We start from the raw sequence: 17,891 nt of genomic DNA, 5'->3' as shown, positions 1-17,891 counted from the left end.
GTTGTTGTTTTTTGGCAGTAAAACAAGCCAAGGATTTTTAATTGTGGTTGAAAACCTGTACATCCTTTGCTGCTCTAGAAAATGGATTTTAGCCATGCAAAGAAGAAGCAAAGAAAAAAGGTGCCTTCTTCCAGGCTATAACCCCTGCATGTTACATGTGCCTTGTGTCTTTACCAATGACCATAAGATTCATTCAGTCCAGTTACATAAGACTCGATGACTTTTCAAATCATGTCATGTACATAAAAAACATCCAGGCGACAATTCTATTCTTATGTTGTGTTGGATTTTCATATTTATTTTGCGTTTTGTATCTATTTTGTCCGGGAAAAATGTTTACTCATGGCAATGTACGTTTCGGCCAAATAATATTCTGGATTGGTCCTTAGGATCTAAATCCGTGATAACGCCATCATATTTTCAGTTTTCCAAATGGTATTTTAAAAGTCCCTTTTTTATATCAACTGGTTCAACACTACAGAGATCAACCAGATCCAAAGAAAACAAAAGAAAAGGCGCACACCGGCCGGGTGTTCAAATTGTTACAAGATTCGGTGAAGGCTGCACTACTCAAAACCAGAGCAGGCAGCTAGACTAAACAAGTTCTTATCTCATGTTAATATATGTTCCTTCGATATATCCTAGGCATGGCCTCATAATCAATTTCCACGTAGGTTTGGATATATCCTAGGCACGACCTCATTATCAATTTCCACGTAGGTTTGGAAGTTGGAACCAATCAAGAATTTCATCGCCTTGATGCATGAGGCAATTTCATGGTGTGAGGGCACGTCCTGTTTCAAGACACGCCGGGTAATGTTTGCCCTCGAGATCTTGCCACATCCGCACAACCTAATTCTCGCATCTTGCGTGTTGTGTTCTCACTTTGTTTACCGATATTTATCGAAACTATATATATGAAATGTCATGTAATGGCACACAGAGCAGGTTTTACAAAAAAAAAAATCACCCGTTGCAACACACGGGCATTTGTACTAGTCCCTAATAATAAAGCACGGATTGACTCCGTGGGTTCACCGTCACAATACGCTTTTTTCTTATGTCATAATACGTTTTTACAATTTGTATGAACAAAATCGTAATATAAACAAGGTGGTACTAATTTGGGGGTACGCACTAAAGATCTTCCTCCGAACATAAATTTGGTCGTCGCTTTGATCCGAGTTACACGCCCAGCGCGTACGCACTTTGGGCTTCACAGCCCAACTTGGCGCCGTGGCCCAAGAAAGAAGGCCCACATAAGGTAAGGTAAAAATATTTGCTCTTGTAGAGAATTGAACTTGCGACCTCCCTCTCACAGATCAATCGTTGCAACCAACTAAGCTATCCCAATATTTTCTGTAGATAAAATTGTTCTTTCTATTAAATAGTCTCACCTTGCCTTCTTTCGTCTAATCCACTCAATTTATGTACGCCTTTGATCTTCGATGTATCAAGGAGCAATCTCGGGAATAAATAAACGAAGAAAGGAAAGAGGACGACATGCATATAAAGAAAGGAAGGAAATAAGAGGACGACATGCATAGAAAGAAAGGAAGGAAGGAAATAAGATGTCGACGTGTGAGAGAAATAAGGAAAGAAAGGAATTGAGTTCTTGTGACAGAGTAAGAAAAGAAAGGAAAGCAGTCCAAATGAAGGAGCAGTAAGGAAGGAAGGAAAGATCACGACATGCATAGAATGCAAGGAAGGGAAATAAAATGATTTCAATCCTCAATTTCGGCGGATAATAAGAAAGGAAGGAAGGAATTGCTTATATATATATATATATATATATATATATATATATATATATATATATATATATATATATATATATATACAGCGGATATAATTGGATAGAATGCACGGAAGGGAAATAAGAAAAATAATGATCAGCTTTGATGCACCTTGTTGATTGGTGGTTGTGTATACTTGTCCCTCCGTCCGAAAATAGAGATGTATCTTCTCATTCCCAAACATCTCAGTGTTAACAGCTAATCAAAGTTTTGCTATCTTAAATTTTTTCTTAATATAGCCAAAATTTAGCTAGGATAGGCCACATAATTTGGCTTGTTCATTGCAACATTTTATTAGGTAGATATTTATCAGTTTACATGCATTCTGTTTTTTGAAGGACAGTGTAGGAATTTTTTTTATTGCGACTAGAGGGGCTTGCGACAGCAGCGTGCGACGGATGTGATACCTCATCGGGTTGAATTTTATGAGGTTTGTCGTGAATAGGTGAACAATATGACCATGGTGTAAGATGGGTGGGTCGCTTGAAGCATGAGAGGATTTGCTTCCCCGTGGCAACGCACGGGCATATGTGCTAGTTTTTTTTAATAATAAAGTATGGATTGACTTCGTGGGTTCACCGTCACAATACGCTTCTTCCCGTGGATTTACGCTTTCAGTTTTTTTCACCTATATTATTTTCTACATCCGAGGTGGTACTATTTTACCTGCGTATCTTTACCTAATATTATTAATATTAAAGGGTGGAAGATTTCAAGGTTTTCCATACGCTATTGTTGTTTTCCTTCCATTATTTTGTTTTCCGTGCGTTCTTCTTATTCCTAATTGACTGCGTTCTGTGATTGGGCCGTTGATTGGGTTATGCGATTCGGCCGTCAATTCCTTTCTTATTTGGGCTGGGCCATCCTTCCTTCCTCTCTGTTTCCCACAAGGCTGCGTTAGGTTTTTAGTTTTCTGTATCCCGCAAGGCTGATTGATTGTTTCCTTTTTGTGGTCAGTTTGTGATTGTAACCCTGCACGTACTTGGATCTCCCGATTAAAATCCTCTATAAACGTGCAGAAGCTCCCGCAATCAGCGGCGATGCAAGGGAGCGGGAGCACAATGTCGCGACCGAAACGTGGAGGTTGCGCTCATCCTGCCACCGCCAATCATGGGTGACAACCACCGGGGTCCTGGCCAGCGCCGCTGTGGCAATCCCCCGGCCTGCCGCCGCTGCCATGTTGTGCAGCCATAAACAGCCACGAAGCTAGGACGACGAGTACCCGTTCATCCGCGATGACATCATGGGCGATGACTCGCTGCAGGTATTCATCCAATCCCGGTGTCACGGTCGTTGCTGGGGCCTGGCCTCCGCTCCTTGCTGGTAGGCCCCCTAGACGGCTCATAGTCGCTCAGTGCATGCAGCGTCATATCCTTGTGCGCCTCGCTGACGTCGTTCCTTGCAGCCATGATCGCCAGGCTATACGCTACACGCTCGCCGGCGGCACATGTTACGTTCTTCCTCTACTGTGCTCCAAGTCAGCACGTTTCCACCATGGCACACCTCGCAGTCTCCTTACGCCGCCGCCAATCTCGCCGCTAGGGGTGCCTCAATGCTCCTACCCATGTCGTGTCAGCCACGCCTCAACTTGCCGGCCGAATGGCAGCACCGCTGACCGGGGAGGCAGAGGACAGGCTCAAGCAGTGCGGCCTGCAGGGGAACAAGCGGCGGAAGCAGTATGCAGGCCACAGCTGTTGCAGTACATGGGAAGTAATTTTTATTTCTTTGTCCAGCAAACTCATGCATGTATGTGATGTGCCGTTCTAGGTGCCACCCAATTTTGTGGCGTTCTCCAACACTAGAGCTTTGGGGGAAAAGAAGATGGAGCAGAATTGTTTGAGATCACCACAGTAGAGCATGGGCAAATTTTCATGAAGAAGAACTTCGGTCCAAGAAGTGAGTTGCAGGCATATTTGTAGCAGAACCATAACTCTAGCATGGACATCCGCCGAGGAAAATCAATCTGTGCCAAGGCTGATCTGTGCACGATTTGGTGCCCGCTGACATCATCACAACTTGGATATTATGTCCATGTTCCTGCTTCCAAGGTTAGTCCTGCTTTCAATCTCAAATCTAGATGAGGATGGTCCTTACTTACAATTTCTGATCTTGTTGTCCGATAAACAGAAGCAAGAGTCAGAATGGAGCAGGGGAATAAATTTCATCTTGCAAAGAACAGGATACAATCGTCTAATAACATGGCAGAGTTCTCGGCAAGGGACATGTAAACATACCGCTTTTTTATCGTACACTAGGTGAATGCCCGTGCATTGCACGAGGGCACATACATTCTAGTTGCTCATTTCTATTCCTGTCGAACATACACCTTTAAGTTCTAATGCACTTCAGGTGACATTTTCAACCTTTCTACCGTCAAATCAGTTTTTTTTTCTTATTCTTGTTCTTCCTCCCCACCGTCTCCACCTACAAATCCAGGCTCGCCACCTCCATCGACATGGCTTGTTCTTTGAGTCACAAATACCATTCTTCAAAATAAATCAAAAGGCCCATTATACCCAGCATGTAAAGAAAAAGGGATATTTGGGTTTGTCTAAATATCACATGTATATAACGAAAAAGTTCATCAACTAAGCATCAATGGTTACATGTTTATCTAATTCCTATAAAGAGAACACAAACTATCATGTCAGCTTTCATCCAAGGTATAAAAATTATTCATTTCATGAAAATATATTATTACACACCATGATTTTATTTGAAGGAAAAAAATATAATTTTGAACACACATTAAAGCGTGTGTTTTACTCGCTTTTCAGCATAGGGAGTAAAGAAGAACACAATTAGTCCATGGTGACGAAGTAGTAAAAAGTAGTTTTGCTCTATTACATGACATGCAGTCATTAGAAGTAAACTACGGATTGACATCACCTCTGTTGCCTTTGAGCCACCGGAAAAGGAGCCAATCTCAGGCTAGCTAATCTGATGATCATATGCTTATGATACAACTCGAACAGAAAGCATTTGTATACAGAAATGAGAAATGTAACTCAGTGGAGGAGCTACAAACAAAAAGCTAGGTGGGCCAAGCTAAAGGACAATACAAATTCTGAACCATTTATATACTACTCCCTCTGTAAACTAATATAAGACGTTTTAGATTAGTGATCTAAAATTTCTTATATTAGTTTATAGAGGTAGTGTTACAGTAGATATAATCAGTACTCGGTGCATTATTGAATAACCAGCCTTCCATGGTTAATGGTTACATACACTAAACTGTAAACACAATTGAGTGAACTGTTTATGCTATCAACTAAAAACTTTTGTTAAACAATTGTGCCTTTTCATAATCTGCAAGCAACAAGATTACCGAACAAGATCTTCCATGATTTATTTATGGTAACACAGACAAATAGACAATCACCTTAGTAAAATTTAAGGAAAGAAATTGGGAATGAATCAAAAAATTACCTGGGACAGGATCAGATTCAGAGGAGTGTGTTGTTGGCTTGCCGCTGCTAGCTGCGTGCGTTTGCGCTCCACGGAACTGAAATGTCAAGCCCAATTTTGGTGTCACTATATGCCCCCCCTCTGTTTCCCCAGCATTTACCTTGTTTCGGCGGCTCCACCACCTCCATAGCATGCTTGTAAGAAGTACTCTTTGACCTTCCGGTAGGTCTGGTACTGACTGTACTACTTCTTTAGCATCCATGTGGATGTAGTCCTAGCTCTAAATTTCTCCAGTTTCTTCACTTCCTTGCATCTTATGAAGGGGGGTTGTCCTTATCTAATCATTTGCAGCACACACACATCATGTCATAATATTCCTGTACGCTTCAGGGAGAGTCTCAAAGGTAAGCTATTATGGGTTAGCCTCCACAAGAACTGCTGCACAGATGTTGATTGGTATCTCCCAGTTTGTTTTCATAGCGATGCTCGTTACCGAGTTGTCACTTGTTGCGGGGGATAGTGACATGGGTAGACGAACCTGCAAGGCTGCAAAGGGCGAGATTGCTTGGAAATTCAAATGGAATCAGCAACACCTACTCCCAAGTGAAAATGAGCTGGACGTTGGTCAGGTAGAGGTTGATGTAGGTGTAGGTGACCTGGTCGCCATCGGCGCCCTACCGCAGTAGCTCCTTGTCGTATCGCGAGTTGCCGCACCCCACCTCAACGACCCACCGACTGTAGCACAACAAGCAACATATATGTTCAAAAATCAAGAGTCCATCATGATTGACCACAAGAATGGGGGAAGAGGCAGGGGAGCATGTACTGGGAGGGAGAGGGGAGAAGAACGGGCGTGGCTGGCGGCCGCACCGACTCCATGTCTGCCTGACGATACGAGCCCGGCTGCGGCAGCCTAGGGAGGACATGAACTCTTGCCCACCCCCCTCCTCGACGCCGCAAAATATGTCCGGGCGGCAGCGGCGAATCCTTGGGTCTCGCAGAACGGTGACATTGGAGCGTTGCTGGTGGGAGGTCGAGGACGGGGAGCGCGCGTCCTCCCGGTTCGCCAGATCGGGGAGCTTCGCGGCGGCCAGATCACAGGTGGGGATAGGGCAGGGGAATCAATTGGCGTCGGTTTTTTAGGAGTGGTTTCCATGTGGAAAACCAACGCGGGGAGGATTGAAGAAAAATCAATAGCGCGCGGTGCGGGAGGGCTTGACGAAACTAACGACGTAAGAGGGGAGACGGAACCTTACGGTTCTTTTAGGTAGTAGAGATACCATGTTGTTTTCTCTTTTTACACCATCTTAATTTCTAGATTTTCCATTGATAAGTCTGAATCAAACTCAGCTTGAGCTTCAACCTTATGGTGTTGTACGTGTCTTGCTGTCAATATCCCACCATTGATAGATGGTAGAGTGATTCCTTGCATAATGATAATGCCCTAAATTATGAAGGAAGGAAGGATTTGGGGATTGTGGGCTGACAAGGTGGGCTAGGTGTGAAACAAATGTGGCTTGGTGTGAAAGAAATGAAGCAAAAAAGAAATAGAAAAAATTAGGAAAAAATTGAAGGTATCTCTTTGCGTGGGCTACGAAATTAAAAATGAAGGAGGAAGGATTTAGGGATTGTGGGCTGTAGGTGTGAAACAACTGTGGCTTGGTGTGAAAGAAATGAAGCAAAAAAGAAATAAAAAATTACCACTAAGGACGAGGAAGTAGGGGAGGAGCGCAAAAACGACGCCAGCATACACTGTCCACTCAACTTTTTTTTTTTGAAATTCACTTCCCCACTTTATTTAACTAGATTGGGGAGTTCATCTAAAACTCCGTTCAACTTTTTAAATCTCGCCGGCAATCATGTAAAGTAGAAAGAATTTTACAAGGTGATCTTTTAAAATATAGTATCCATCAAGGGTGACTAACTGTTTATTTATTAAGTTTACTTAGCCAATAACTACACATGTGTGTACAGTACAAATAATCATGTTATGTACCAGCACCGTTTAGACCTTATTTAGGTGGTACAAGTGCAGGACATGTCCTTTCTTCATGAAACAAATCCACAACATTGCAAATTCAAAAAAAGTTCAAAAAAATTTATTGCAAGTTCAAAGTAAGCAGGTGTAGGGGGGTTGTATATGGACCAGGTGCCGGGAAGGTCTCACATATATAGGGCAGCCCTCGCTTCCAACTTGACGATATTTGTCTAAGCATCATCTTGCACTGGCGCAATTCAATGATAGATGAGCGGTGCGGTGGCCAAGCTCGTCGCCTAGGGATTGACCACATTTGGACAATTTTATGACCATGTGGACACAGCTCGACGAGTTCATGAAAAAGGATAAACGACAACTCGGATGGGACGTCATGTTGGAATAGAGGGCATATGCATGTGGGGGTCTTTAGAAATAATTATTGAGTAGAGGTCCATATTTATTTTTCCCGTTGCAATGCACGGACATGTTTTGCTAGTGGAGAATAAAAGATGCTCACGTACACATATCAAGCTGACTTGCCAAGCTGGGCTGTATCCGGCCAGAGGGGCCAGGGCCCAGTCCAGTACAGTCCAGAAAAACAATAGAATGGGCTAGGTCCAGAGGGGCCACGGCCGCACGCGTACCCGTGAATCAAATCGATCATTTTCGCCTCGGCTGTTAGGCTTCAACCATCGCTTAGCGCCTTGGTCGCTGGGATGCCTTGTTCGTTTTTTTTAAACACGGTACAGATGCAAGTGCTTATATATATGTGTATACACTCATCTTTATGAACGCACACACACATCTTATCTCTTATGAGCAGCATCGAAAGACCGAGCCGACATGTCATTTTGAAATTTATGAAGTTACCGTAGACACCTAGTCGTCGACGGAAACGTCTCCTCCCACTGAATGCGCATTTATCGGAAATCTTGAAATAAATCAAGAGTAAATACGAGCACAAGGATTTGAATCCTGGTGGACTGAAGATATCACAGTCCCTTTAACCATCCAACCACATGTTGGTTCGCGGATACCTTGTTCGTTGTCGGCCGTGCCCGCATAAGGGCGACCCAGCCATCTGGTATCCGGCGACAAGTACGCATTAGTCCATGATCCATCCCTTAATTTCAGTGTACATGATTAGGGTTTTTTATGTATAAACTTCTAATGTAGTCTTTCGCAAATACGATCCACGATTGGTTACTACAGGATAAGGCCATATAATACAGTATGGGCGAGAGTTCCCCGAAAAACTAGGAGCCACCTCAGGAGGCGATTAGGGTTTCGAGTGGAAAACGGCGGCCGCTGATCGATCTCGTCGGCGGGCTGCAAAGGGGGGAACCGGATGGCTGCGGCCTCAGGTTCATCAAGCGGCAAGGACACCCTCTCGCCAAGGGCGGCAAGGGCGCGCATGGAGGAAGCCATGGGGAAACTTGATCTCACAGAGGAGGAGGCAACGCCATTGATCTTGGACGATATTGATGATGGCGCAAAACCCGTGTGGGCGATCGCAGGGAAGGTTTTACACCGAAACTTGTTGCATATTCAGACGATCGCCAACGCTTTGCGCCCGGCTTGGGGAAACCCTAGGGGTCTGGCGTTCCGCTCGGTGGGGGAAAATATCTTTGTGGCGGAATTTGAGACCCAGCGCGATCGTGATCGCGTGTGGGATGGATCTCCATGGCATGTGAGTAGGCATGCTATGATTCTTACGGAATTTAAAGAGTGTATGCAGCCGTCAGAGCTACAGTTTGATAAGCTTCGGATTTGGGCTAGGGTTTTAAACCTTACTTTCAATCTGAGGAACGACACGCGCGGAAAAGCAGTAGCAAGGCAGATAGATGAGAACGCTTCTGCTGTCCAATTTGATCCTGTTGGGGGGTTCCTGCGAGCTAGAGTGACCATTGATGTCAGGAAACCTTTACGCAGATGGATCTTGATCGATTCAGCGGCGAGGGGCGGCAGGGACTGGTACGATATTCAGTATGAACAGGTGCCCAATTTCTGCTTCTCTTGCGGGCGTCTGGGGCACTCTGACCTTCATTGTCCGACGCCTGGGTCGAGGGATGAGAACGGTGATTTACCGTTCAAGACTAGTCTGAGAGCATCGGAAGAGAAAAAGAAATCAGCGACTAGTGAGGGCTCGTCCAAAGAGCAGCAATCCAGTCAGAACAGCAACAAGGAAGCTCGTACGATGAATGCTAAAACAGATGCTTATCCGGAGGTTGTCTCTCCCCCTAAAAAGAGCACTCAAAAGAACAAAAGGAAGGGAGTCCCTCGAGGACAGAAGCAAGTATATAGGCAAATAGCACTGCCGTCCGTTCCAACCGAACAGCAGGTGCAAGAAAAAGAGGCCACTAATGCTATGGTGGTCTTCAAAGAGGGAGAGAACAAGTCGGAGGGTGTGGACAGAGAGGTCGAGATAGAGCCGGATCCAAAAAAGAAGAAACCTACACCTACTAATTCTCAGACTTCGGAGGAAACAGCGGTGGCTGCGGCGCAGCCCCGCCGGGAGCAAATGAGTTGTTTAAGCTGGAACTGCCGGGGGCTTGGGAACCCAGCGGCAGTTCGTGAGCTTCGCAATATTGTGAAGTAGGAAGGGCCCGTTCTCCTGTTTGTGATGGAGACGAAGATTTCTGCACAAAGAGTGGAGGGTTTGAAACTCCTACTAGGGTTCGCTGGTTGCTTCGCAGTAAGCAGTGTTGGCCTTAGTGGGGGGTTGGTATGTTCTGGTCTGGGGAACTGGACGCAGATTTGAAGAGTTACAGTTCTGGCCATATTGATCTTATGGTGCGGAAGAAGTGTGATGGCATGAAACAATGGCGGGTAACGGGTTTCTACGGAGCCCCCAAAGTGGAAGATCGTCATCACAGTTGGAGGTTCATGAGAACGCTACATGCGATCCAACATGATGCGTGGATGTGTGTAGGTGATTTCAACGAAACTTTGTGTGGCTCGGAGAATTTTTCCAGAAGTCCTAGGCCGGAGTGGCAAATGCGGGCTTTTCGGGAGGTGACGGACGAGTGCTCTCTTATTGATTTGGGCTGGTCGGGGACCAAATATACATGGGATAATATGCAGCCTGGGAGATCAAATGTGAAAGCCCGGCTAGACCGAGCGTTTGGTAATTCTGCTCTTATACAGATGTTCTCGCACATCAAGGTGAGACATATTGTAACAACAGAATCATATCATTGCTTTGTGTTTGTGGATTTTCGCGAGCACCTGGGGTCGGCAGCACCTAGAGGACCAAAACCTTTCAGATATGAGGACATGTGGCAAACACATGGGGACTATGACAAATTGGTGCTCGATTCATGGCAAAAGGGTGCAGGCCGAGAAGGTTTAAAGGGTGTGGTTCGAGCTCTCACGACGCTACAGGGCAACCTTGCAGCGTGGGGGGCAAAGGAATTTGGATGCTTGACGCGCAAGATACAGAAGTTGCGGGAGCAGCTATCCCGATTACGTGTTAATTTCTTGCGAGGGGGGCCATCAGATGAAGAGAAAATAGTGGCTAAGAAACTGAAGTTAGCACTGCATCAAGAAGAAATCTGGCTCCGTCAGTGATCACGTGTTCCATGGCTACGAGAGGGCGACCGAAATACAGGCTATTTCCATGCTCAGGCTGCCCAACGTAAGCGCATGAATAATATAGAAAACCTGGTCCGTACGGATGGTACGACATGCAGTAATCCGATGAAGACCGAGCTGAGGTTCAACAGTTTTACGAGAAGTTGTACACATCGCAAGGTTTTCATTAGATGGAGGAATTGTTACAAAATGTATCGCCCCGGGTGACACCTTTGATGAACGATGAACTTGGGAAGCCGTTTACGGAAGAGGAGGTACGCCGTGCCCTCTTTCAGATGGCCCCATCAAAGGCCCCGGGGGTGGATGGTTTCACGGCGGGGTTTTTTCAGTGCCACTGGAATTTGCTCAAAGATGACATTGTTCCAGCGGTACTTGATTTCCTAAATGGGGGAGAACTACCCACGGGGATGAACGACACATCTATTACTCTAATCCCCAAGGTACACTTCCCACAGAATATCACTCAGTATCGATCGATTTCTCTCTGCCCGGTTTTATATAAGATTGCCTCCAAGGCCATTGCTAATCGTGTTCGAGAGTTTTTGGATGACATTATTGGGGTGGAACAGAGTGCGTTTGTCCCTGGCCGCCTGATTACTGACAATGTGGTGATTGCACATGAGAGTGTGCATGCTATGAGAAGGAGGAAACAGGGGGGGAATGCGGTATGCACTATCAAGCTGGACATGATGAAAGCATACGATCGGGTCGAATGGCATTACCTGCAAGCGATTATGTTGAGGCTTGGTTTTTGTGTGGAGTTTGTTCGCTTAGTCATGAAGTGTGTGACATCAGTAAGATTCTCAATTCGTGTGAATGGTGAACTTCTTCCTTTCTTCACTCCCTCGAGGGGTTTGCGGCAGGGCTGCCCGGCGTCTCCGTATCTCTTTCTGCTTTGTGCAGAAGGATTGACTTCACTTCTGAACCACTATGGTGGAATGAGTGTCGACAAAGGCATCCGGGTTAGCTATCGATCTCCGTGGATCAATCACCTTTTGTTTGCGGACGATAGTCTCATTTTTATGCAAGCAAAGGTGGAGAGTGCTCAAAGACTCAATAATATATTGAGTATCTACGAGAGGGGTTCCGGACAGGCAGTCAACAAAGAGAAAAGCTCAGTTTATTTCAGCCCGAACACTTCTGCTCCGGACAAGTTGCTGCTGAAACAATCTCTGAACATTTCCGCTGAGGCTTATAGCGAGCGATATTTGGGTCTGCCTAGTGCTGTGGGAAGAATTACAAGTGGTACTTTTGATCACATTGGAGAGAGGATCCGTAGTAAGCTCCAAGGTGGATCAGAGAGAATGGTTTCTTGTGCTGGTAGGGAAGTTCGTATAAAAGCTATTGCCCAAGCCATCCCTACATTCAGCATGAGTTGCTTCAAACTAACTAAGAAGGTGTGCAAAGGCCTTGTTTCCTCTTTGGCAAAATACTGGTGGAGTAGCAGCCTGGACCGCAATTCTATGCACTGGAAGGCTTGGGATGCTATGACAATGCCGAAGGGAAAGGGAGGTATGGGATTCTGGGATCTTGAGCTGTTCAACATAGCTCTCCTTGGCAAACACGGATGGCGATTGATGACAAATCTGAGCTCTCTCTGCGCCAAAGTTCTTAAGGGTAGATATTTCCCCAATTGTGATTTTATGCAAGCCACGACCCCACACTTTTCGTCGGCAATGTGGCGGGCAATCATAGCTGGGAGGGATGCTTTGCAAGTTGGGCTCATCAAGCGCATAGGAGATGGCAGGGCGGTGTCCATTTGGCAGGACAAGTGGATCCCCGGCACCCTCTCCATGTCCCCAACAGTCAGAAGCAACAACACACAATTGCAAACCGTTTCAGACCTTATTGATACTAGCAATTGGTTGTGGAAAACTGATGTGATTCGTCAAAACTTCATCACCCCTGACGCGGATGCCATTCTTAATATCCCTCTGAGGAGAGGGGGAGGTGATGATGTGTTGGCATGGGCTCTCGAAAGATCGGGTTGCTATACTGTAAGATCCGCGTATCGTGCTCTAATGACTCATAACGAGCAGCGTGCTCTAGAGGAAGAGGCGATCACTGAAACTTCAATGACAGACAAACAGCTATGGTCTCGATTATGGAAACTCAAGGTCTTGCCAAGGGTGAGAGTGTTTTGGTGGCGTGTCCTGCAGGGAATTCTCCCGGTTGAATCTACCCTCAGGTTTCGTCATATCACCACTGTTGGCACCTGTAAACTATGTCTTCATGTAGAGGAAGATATGAAGCATGCATTGTTAGACTGCACCCATGCCAGGAGATTCTGGAATGCAGCCCCGGATTGGCTTGCTATCAAGAGACTGGAGCTACACCCCCTGACCTGGTCGAGAGATGTCATATGTGACCCTATGTTCTCTGATTCCGAGAGAGCGAAATTGGTTACTGTTATGTGGGCAATTTGGACTTCAAGGAACAATGCCACACATGATAAGAAAGAACTTGATCCTATTCAGTCTATGAAGAAAACTCAAGAAGCTCTTGCTGTACTTGAGCTACCCCGCGATCATGCGCGTATTCTTCCGGGTCATGGTTGGAGACCACCGGAACCGGGCTGGATCAAGATTAACACTGATGGTAGTGTTGCAATGGAAGCTAGAAGGGGCGGGGCAGGAGGGGTTGCAAGAACCCGCTCCTCCTTCTTAGCGGCTTGGTGCAAACCTTACCCGGGAATCACAAATCCTCTCATAGCCGAAGCCCTTGCTCTACGTGATGGAGTTCTTTTTGCGCATCTTCGAGGCTATGCTGAAGTGGTTTTTGAGTCTGATAATTTGGAGATTGTGAATCTCTGGAACTCGCGTCACAGTCCCCGTGCGGTGCAAGCGAACACGCAATGTGTTTAGCGAAAGGAACTCATCATTAGTGCGGTTCTTTTATTCTCAAATAAAATAAAATTTGTGCGGTTTTTTTAGCTTGGAAGGGGCTGGTGTCACCTCTTATTTTTTTAACACAGTACAGACGCAAGCGCTCATATATATACGCGCATACATTCATCCCTAGAAACACACACACGCACACCCTATCCTTATGAGGATCTTCGAGAGACTGAGTCGGCATATTATTTTGAATTTTACAAAGTCACTATACACGTCTCATAGTCGACGGAAACGTCTTTCCACTGAACAAGCATCGCTGGAAATCCAGAAATAAATCAAGAATAAATGTGAGCATCAAGACTTAAATCCTGATGGGCTGGGGATATCACTGTCCTCTTAATTATCCAACCACAAGACTTAAATCCTAATGAGGTGGAAATACCACTCTCCTCCTAATCGTCCAACCATAAGTTGGTTCACCCCACCTTTTTACTGGTTGGGAAAGAGATGAAGCAAAGGAGGATGCGCTAGGCGGCAGTGGCTCACGCCTATGTCCCGTTTGGATGGAATTTGGCAGCCACGTGATATGGATACATGATCAAGTGAGATATGTTCTTGCGAGAAGGATGAGAGATGTCGAGGAGAGATTGATAATTTGATGAGACCAATTGAGCGAGTAACGTGGGATATGAATTTTTTATTGGTATGATTATTATTATTTTGTAACGTGATATGAATGAACACGAAGATGAGAATTATATTTGACTATAATTTGATATCAATTTTCATCCGCGTTCAAGATGAAATCTCAGCTGTTATAACTCTGTTCACCAAATAAATGGTTGAGAAATTTTCTTGTTCGTCATGGAAATTGTAAAGATGTGATCTCTCTTGAAACAAACTTTCGCCCCATTTTATATATAAGCAACAATCAAACAAAGTACGTGGTCAAACGATACAAGGTGATGAGGTAGCCCTCCTACAAGACCGATCCTAGAATAACCGGATCTTGCAGGACACATGTGACTATGTGACCGAAGGAGAACACAGGAATACAACACCACACTACACCCTAAACACCGAAGTCCACGACAATGCCATCAGGAGAGAGAACGACGCCAGACGTCGCCGTTGCCTAGTCCATAACGAACAAGGGTCTTCACCTGGAACCCTGACATGGAGAGGAGCATCTCGACAACGTCTTCAAGAAGAGAATAGCCCACACGAGCGTTACCGTCGTTGGCGACAAAGCGTGGAGCTTTCACTCGGCAACTCCCTCATGCCACTATGAGGTTTTCAGCATTAGTGCGACAAGATTCGATCCCTAGACCCAGATCGGGGCGCCATCACTGCCAATGACAGAGAGCACGCTCGGGTCACCCACCATTACACCTCGAAAAAGCCACCACCATCGTCACGGTACTCGCCAAAGAGCCAACCATTGACATCTCCTTTTTATTGATCCGATATTGGAACATAAAAGAGTATCCCACACCTATTTCCTCAGAGGTGACCCTGGGTTATCGAACCCACGAGAGGGAGATTCCCTTGAAGCGATTGTCTCTAGCAAACTTGTGTCAAAGTGTAAAATCCAGCTTTTGACCGGATCAGCAAGCAAATGGTGATTCAAACACTTATAATAAAAAGAGGTATGGCATGAGGTCTTATGCTTACAACCTGGTATTTGTGATTGGATCAAATAAGATACTAGTTTTTGCGCTGGAAGTCAGCTGTCGAGATGTGATTGTTACAGATCGAAGTGGGGGATGTGTCCAAATAACATCTTGACCGGCACAACTCCTGCATCAAGCATCAGTTGTCCTACCGTAGGCCCTATCGTCATGCGGGGTTACCTCGATAATTAAGATAATAAATTCAGACAAGAGCTTTGAGCGTTTAATGAATACACATCATTTCTCCTAAGGATTGGATCCATGTTACCCTACTAAACCTTACTGTCATAGGTGTTCGATATAACACTTCACGTCTCCCTACTCCTAGCCTCATCGGCGATCGATCTCCCTGATCCTGGGTACCTGCAGGGATGAAGATCGCGGACAAGACAAGAGACATCTTCATGGAACAATTTTAGTTCACACATACAGGACATTATATCAAAGTCTTCCATTGATCCCTCAACAAATACCACAGGTTGCAAGGCTTATGCCTCAACCCGTACCTTACCGAACTACTTACACATAGAGATTAGATTGCGGGAAGAAAACATTGAAGAACACATCATAAGATTGATAGATTGCAATATGTTTTACAATGGATGCCTTGTGCGATGCATGATTACAAGTATGAATGAGATGGATGAGCACTATGGTGGTGGTGCAGATGGCTATGGAGATGGCGGCGGCTAGGGTTTGTGGATGATGATGAAGAAGGTTATGGGTGTTGTGTTCTACTCCATGCTCGCTCGTCTGTTCACATTTCGATGAGGCCTCTTTAATGAAAGTTGTTCAGGTGGACGTGCTTCCTCGAAATCCATGACATACAGGTGCTCAGACGGATGGTCGCGCTCGTATGGAACGTCATCTTTGCTATTGTCTCTGCGCAGATGCCTCTTGTTGATCCTCTCCTCCTCCATTCTTCTTCCATTCCTTTTCCACATGTGATTTACTTCCTCTTTAGCCCATTTCCTGTGGAAACACATCAAAGATAGGATTTGTGGAATCCTTTGCATTCATTAGTCATTAGTACCAATATCAGAGCGAATATCTCTTATTAATTGAAATATCACGGTTTAAACAAAGGTGAAATGAGTGTAAAAATATCACTCATCAAAACTCCCAAGCTTAAACTTGATCGTCCTCGAGCAACATAAAGAGAAATCTGGATCATAAGAAACTCAGTTGTTTAAACCGAAATAATGAGAAGGTTTTGGTTCACTTACAATCGGCACGCCTAGATAACCTTCCGCTTCTTGACATGAAAACTTAGAATAGTTTTAGCGATGTCATGGTTATATTGCAAGTGTTAGTGAAGCAAAGATAATCAACACAAATTTGTTTATCTACTAGATAAAACAACTTTGCAACACTCTATTCTATTTATTCTAGACAACACTTGCTTGCCGGGAATGCATGGAAGAGTTTTTCTTTAGATAGAGCCAATAAAACATAGGTTAGGGAGTGAAAGCATGTAATAAAATATGATGATCTACTCTTAAGCACACTCACAATCATTTTCTTCTCAAGGCTCTTAAGCACTTTATTCCAATCATTGTGTGTGGGAACTTTAATTGTCACGTGAAGGGATTATGCCAACTAAGTGATCATGCATAGGTTTTCGCTGTGGCTTAATGTTTAGGAACTTTGGACCTATGGTATATGTCTCTTGTGAGCTCTTTTGATCAGTTCCCTTTATTTACCACATACACACCATTTCAAGAGAAACCGAATAATATGCGTTTGTAGTGTTGCCACTACGTACAGTAACAAACTCATAGCCGAAATCCAAGCTATCACTCTTAGTGGATCGTTCATTGGCCAGCGAAGTCCTTGATGTCTACTACACAACCTTCTTCTTGTAGACGTTGTTAGGCCTCCAAGTGCAGAGGTTTGTAGGACAGTAGCAAATTTCCCTCAAGTGGATGACCTAATGTTTATCAATCCGTAGGAGGCATAGGATGAAGATGGTCTCTCTCAAGCAACCCTGCAACCAAATAACAAAGAGTCTCTTGTGTCCCCAACACACCCAATACAATGGTAAATTGTATAGGTGCATTAGTTCGGCGAAGAGATGGTGATACAAGTGGTATATGGATGGTAGATAAAGGTTTTTGTAAGCTGAAAATATAAAAACAGCAAGGTAACTAATGGTAGAAGTGAGCGTAAACGGTATTGCAATGCATGGAAATAAGGACTAGGGTTCATACTTTCGCTAGTGCAAGTTCCCTCAACAATGATAACATAATTGGATCACATAACTATCCCTCAACGTGCAACAAAGAGTCACTCCAAAGTCACTAATAGCGGAGAACGAACGAAGAGATTATGGTAGGGTACGAAACCACCTCAAAGTTATTCTTTCCAATCAATCCGTTGGGCTATTCCTACAAGTGTCACAAACAGCCCTAGAGTTCGTACTAGAATAACACCTTAAGACACAAATCAACCAAAACCCTAATGTCACCTAGATACTCCAATGTCACCTCAAGTATCTGTGGGTATGATTATACGATATGCATCACACAATCTCATATTCATCTATTCAACCAACACAAAGGACCTCAAAGAGTGCCCCAAAGTTCTACCGGAGAATCACGAT

The 17,891-nt window shown here is 44.7% G+C and overlaps 1 protein-coding gene and 1 long non-coding RNA gene across 2 annotated transcripts; both read left to right on the top strand.

Annotated features, from left to right (window-relative positions):
* Positions 1-2,559: 2,559 nt before the first annotated feature.
* LOC147978439 (uncharacterized) lies at positions 2,560-4,107 on the top strand. Its single transcript, XR_015599585.1, has 3 exons — positions 2,560-3,060; positions 3,202-3,844; positions 3,924-4,107. It is a non-coding gene; the product is annotated as an uncharacterized LOC147978439 (long non-coding RNA).
* Positions 4,108-8,533: 4,426 nt separating this feature from the next.
* On the top strand, positions 8,534-9,784 carry LOC147978438 (uncharacterized). The gene has a single exon (XM_087514755.1). It carries the CDS (start codon positions 8,534-8,536, stop codon positions 9,782-9,784), a length of 1,251 nt encoding a protein of 416 aa, XP_087370881.1.
* Positions 9,785-17,891: the final 8,107 nt, after the last annotated feature.

This window comes from Triticum urartu, chromosome 3A (genome assembly GCF_056163025.1).
Source record: "Triticum urartu cultivar PI428250 chromosome 3A, HENAU_Tu73, whole genome shotgun sequence".
In the NCBI taxonomy this organism is placed as follows: Eukaryota; Viridiplantae; Streptophyta; class Magnoliopsida; order Poales; family Poaceae; genus Triticum; species Triticum urartu.
Note: the sequence above shows the minus strand (reverse complement) of the source record. Positions and strands in the feature narration are given on the sequence as shown.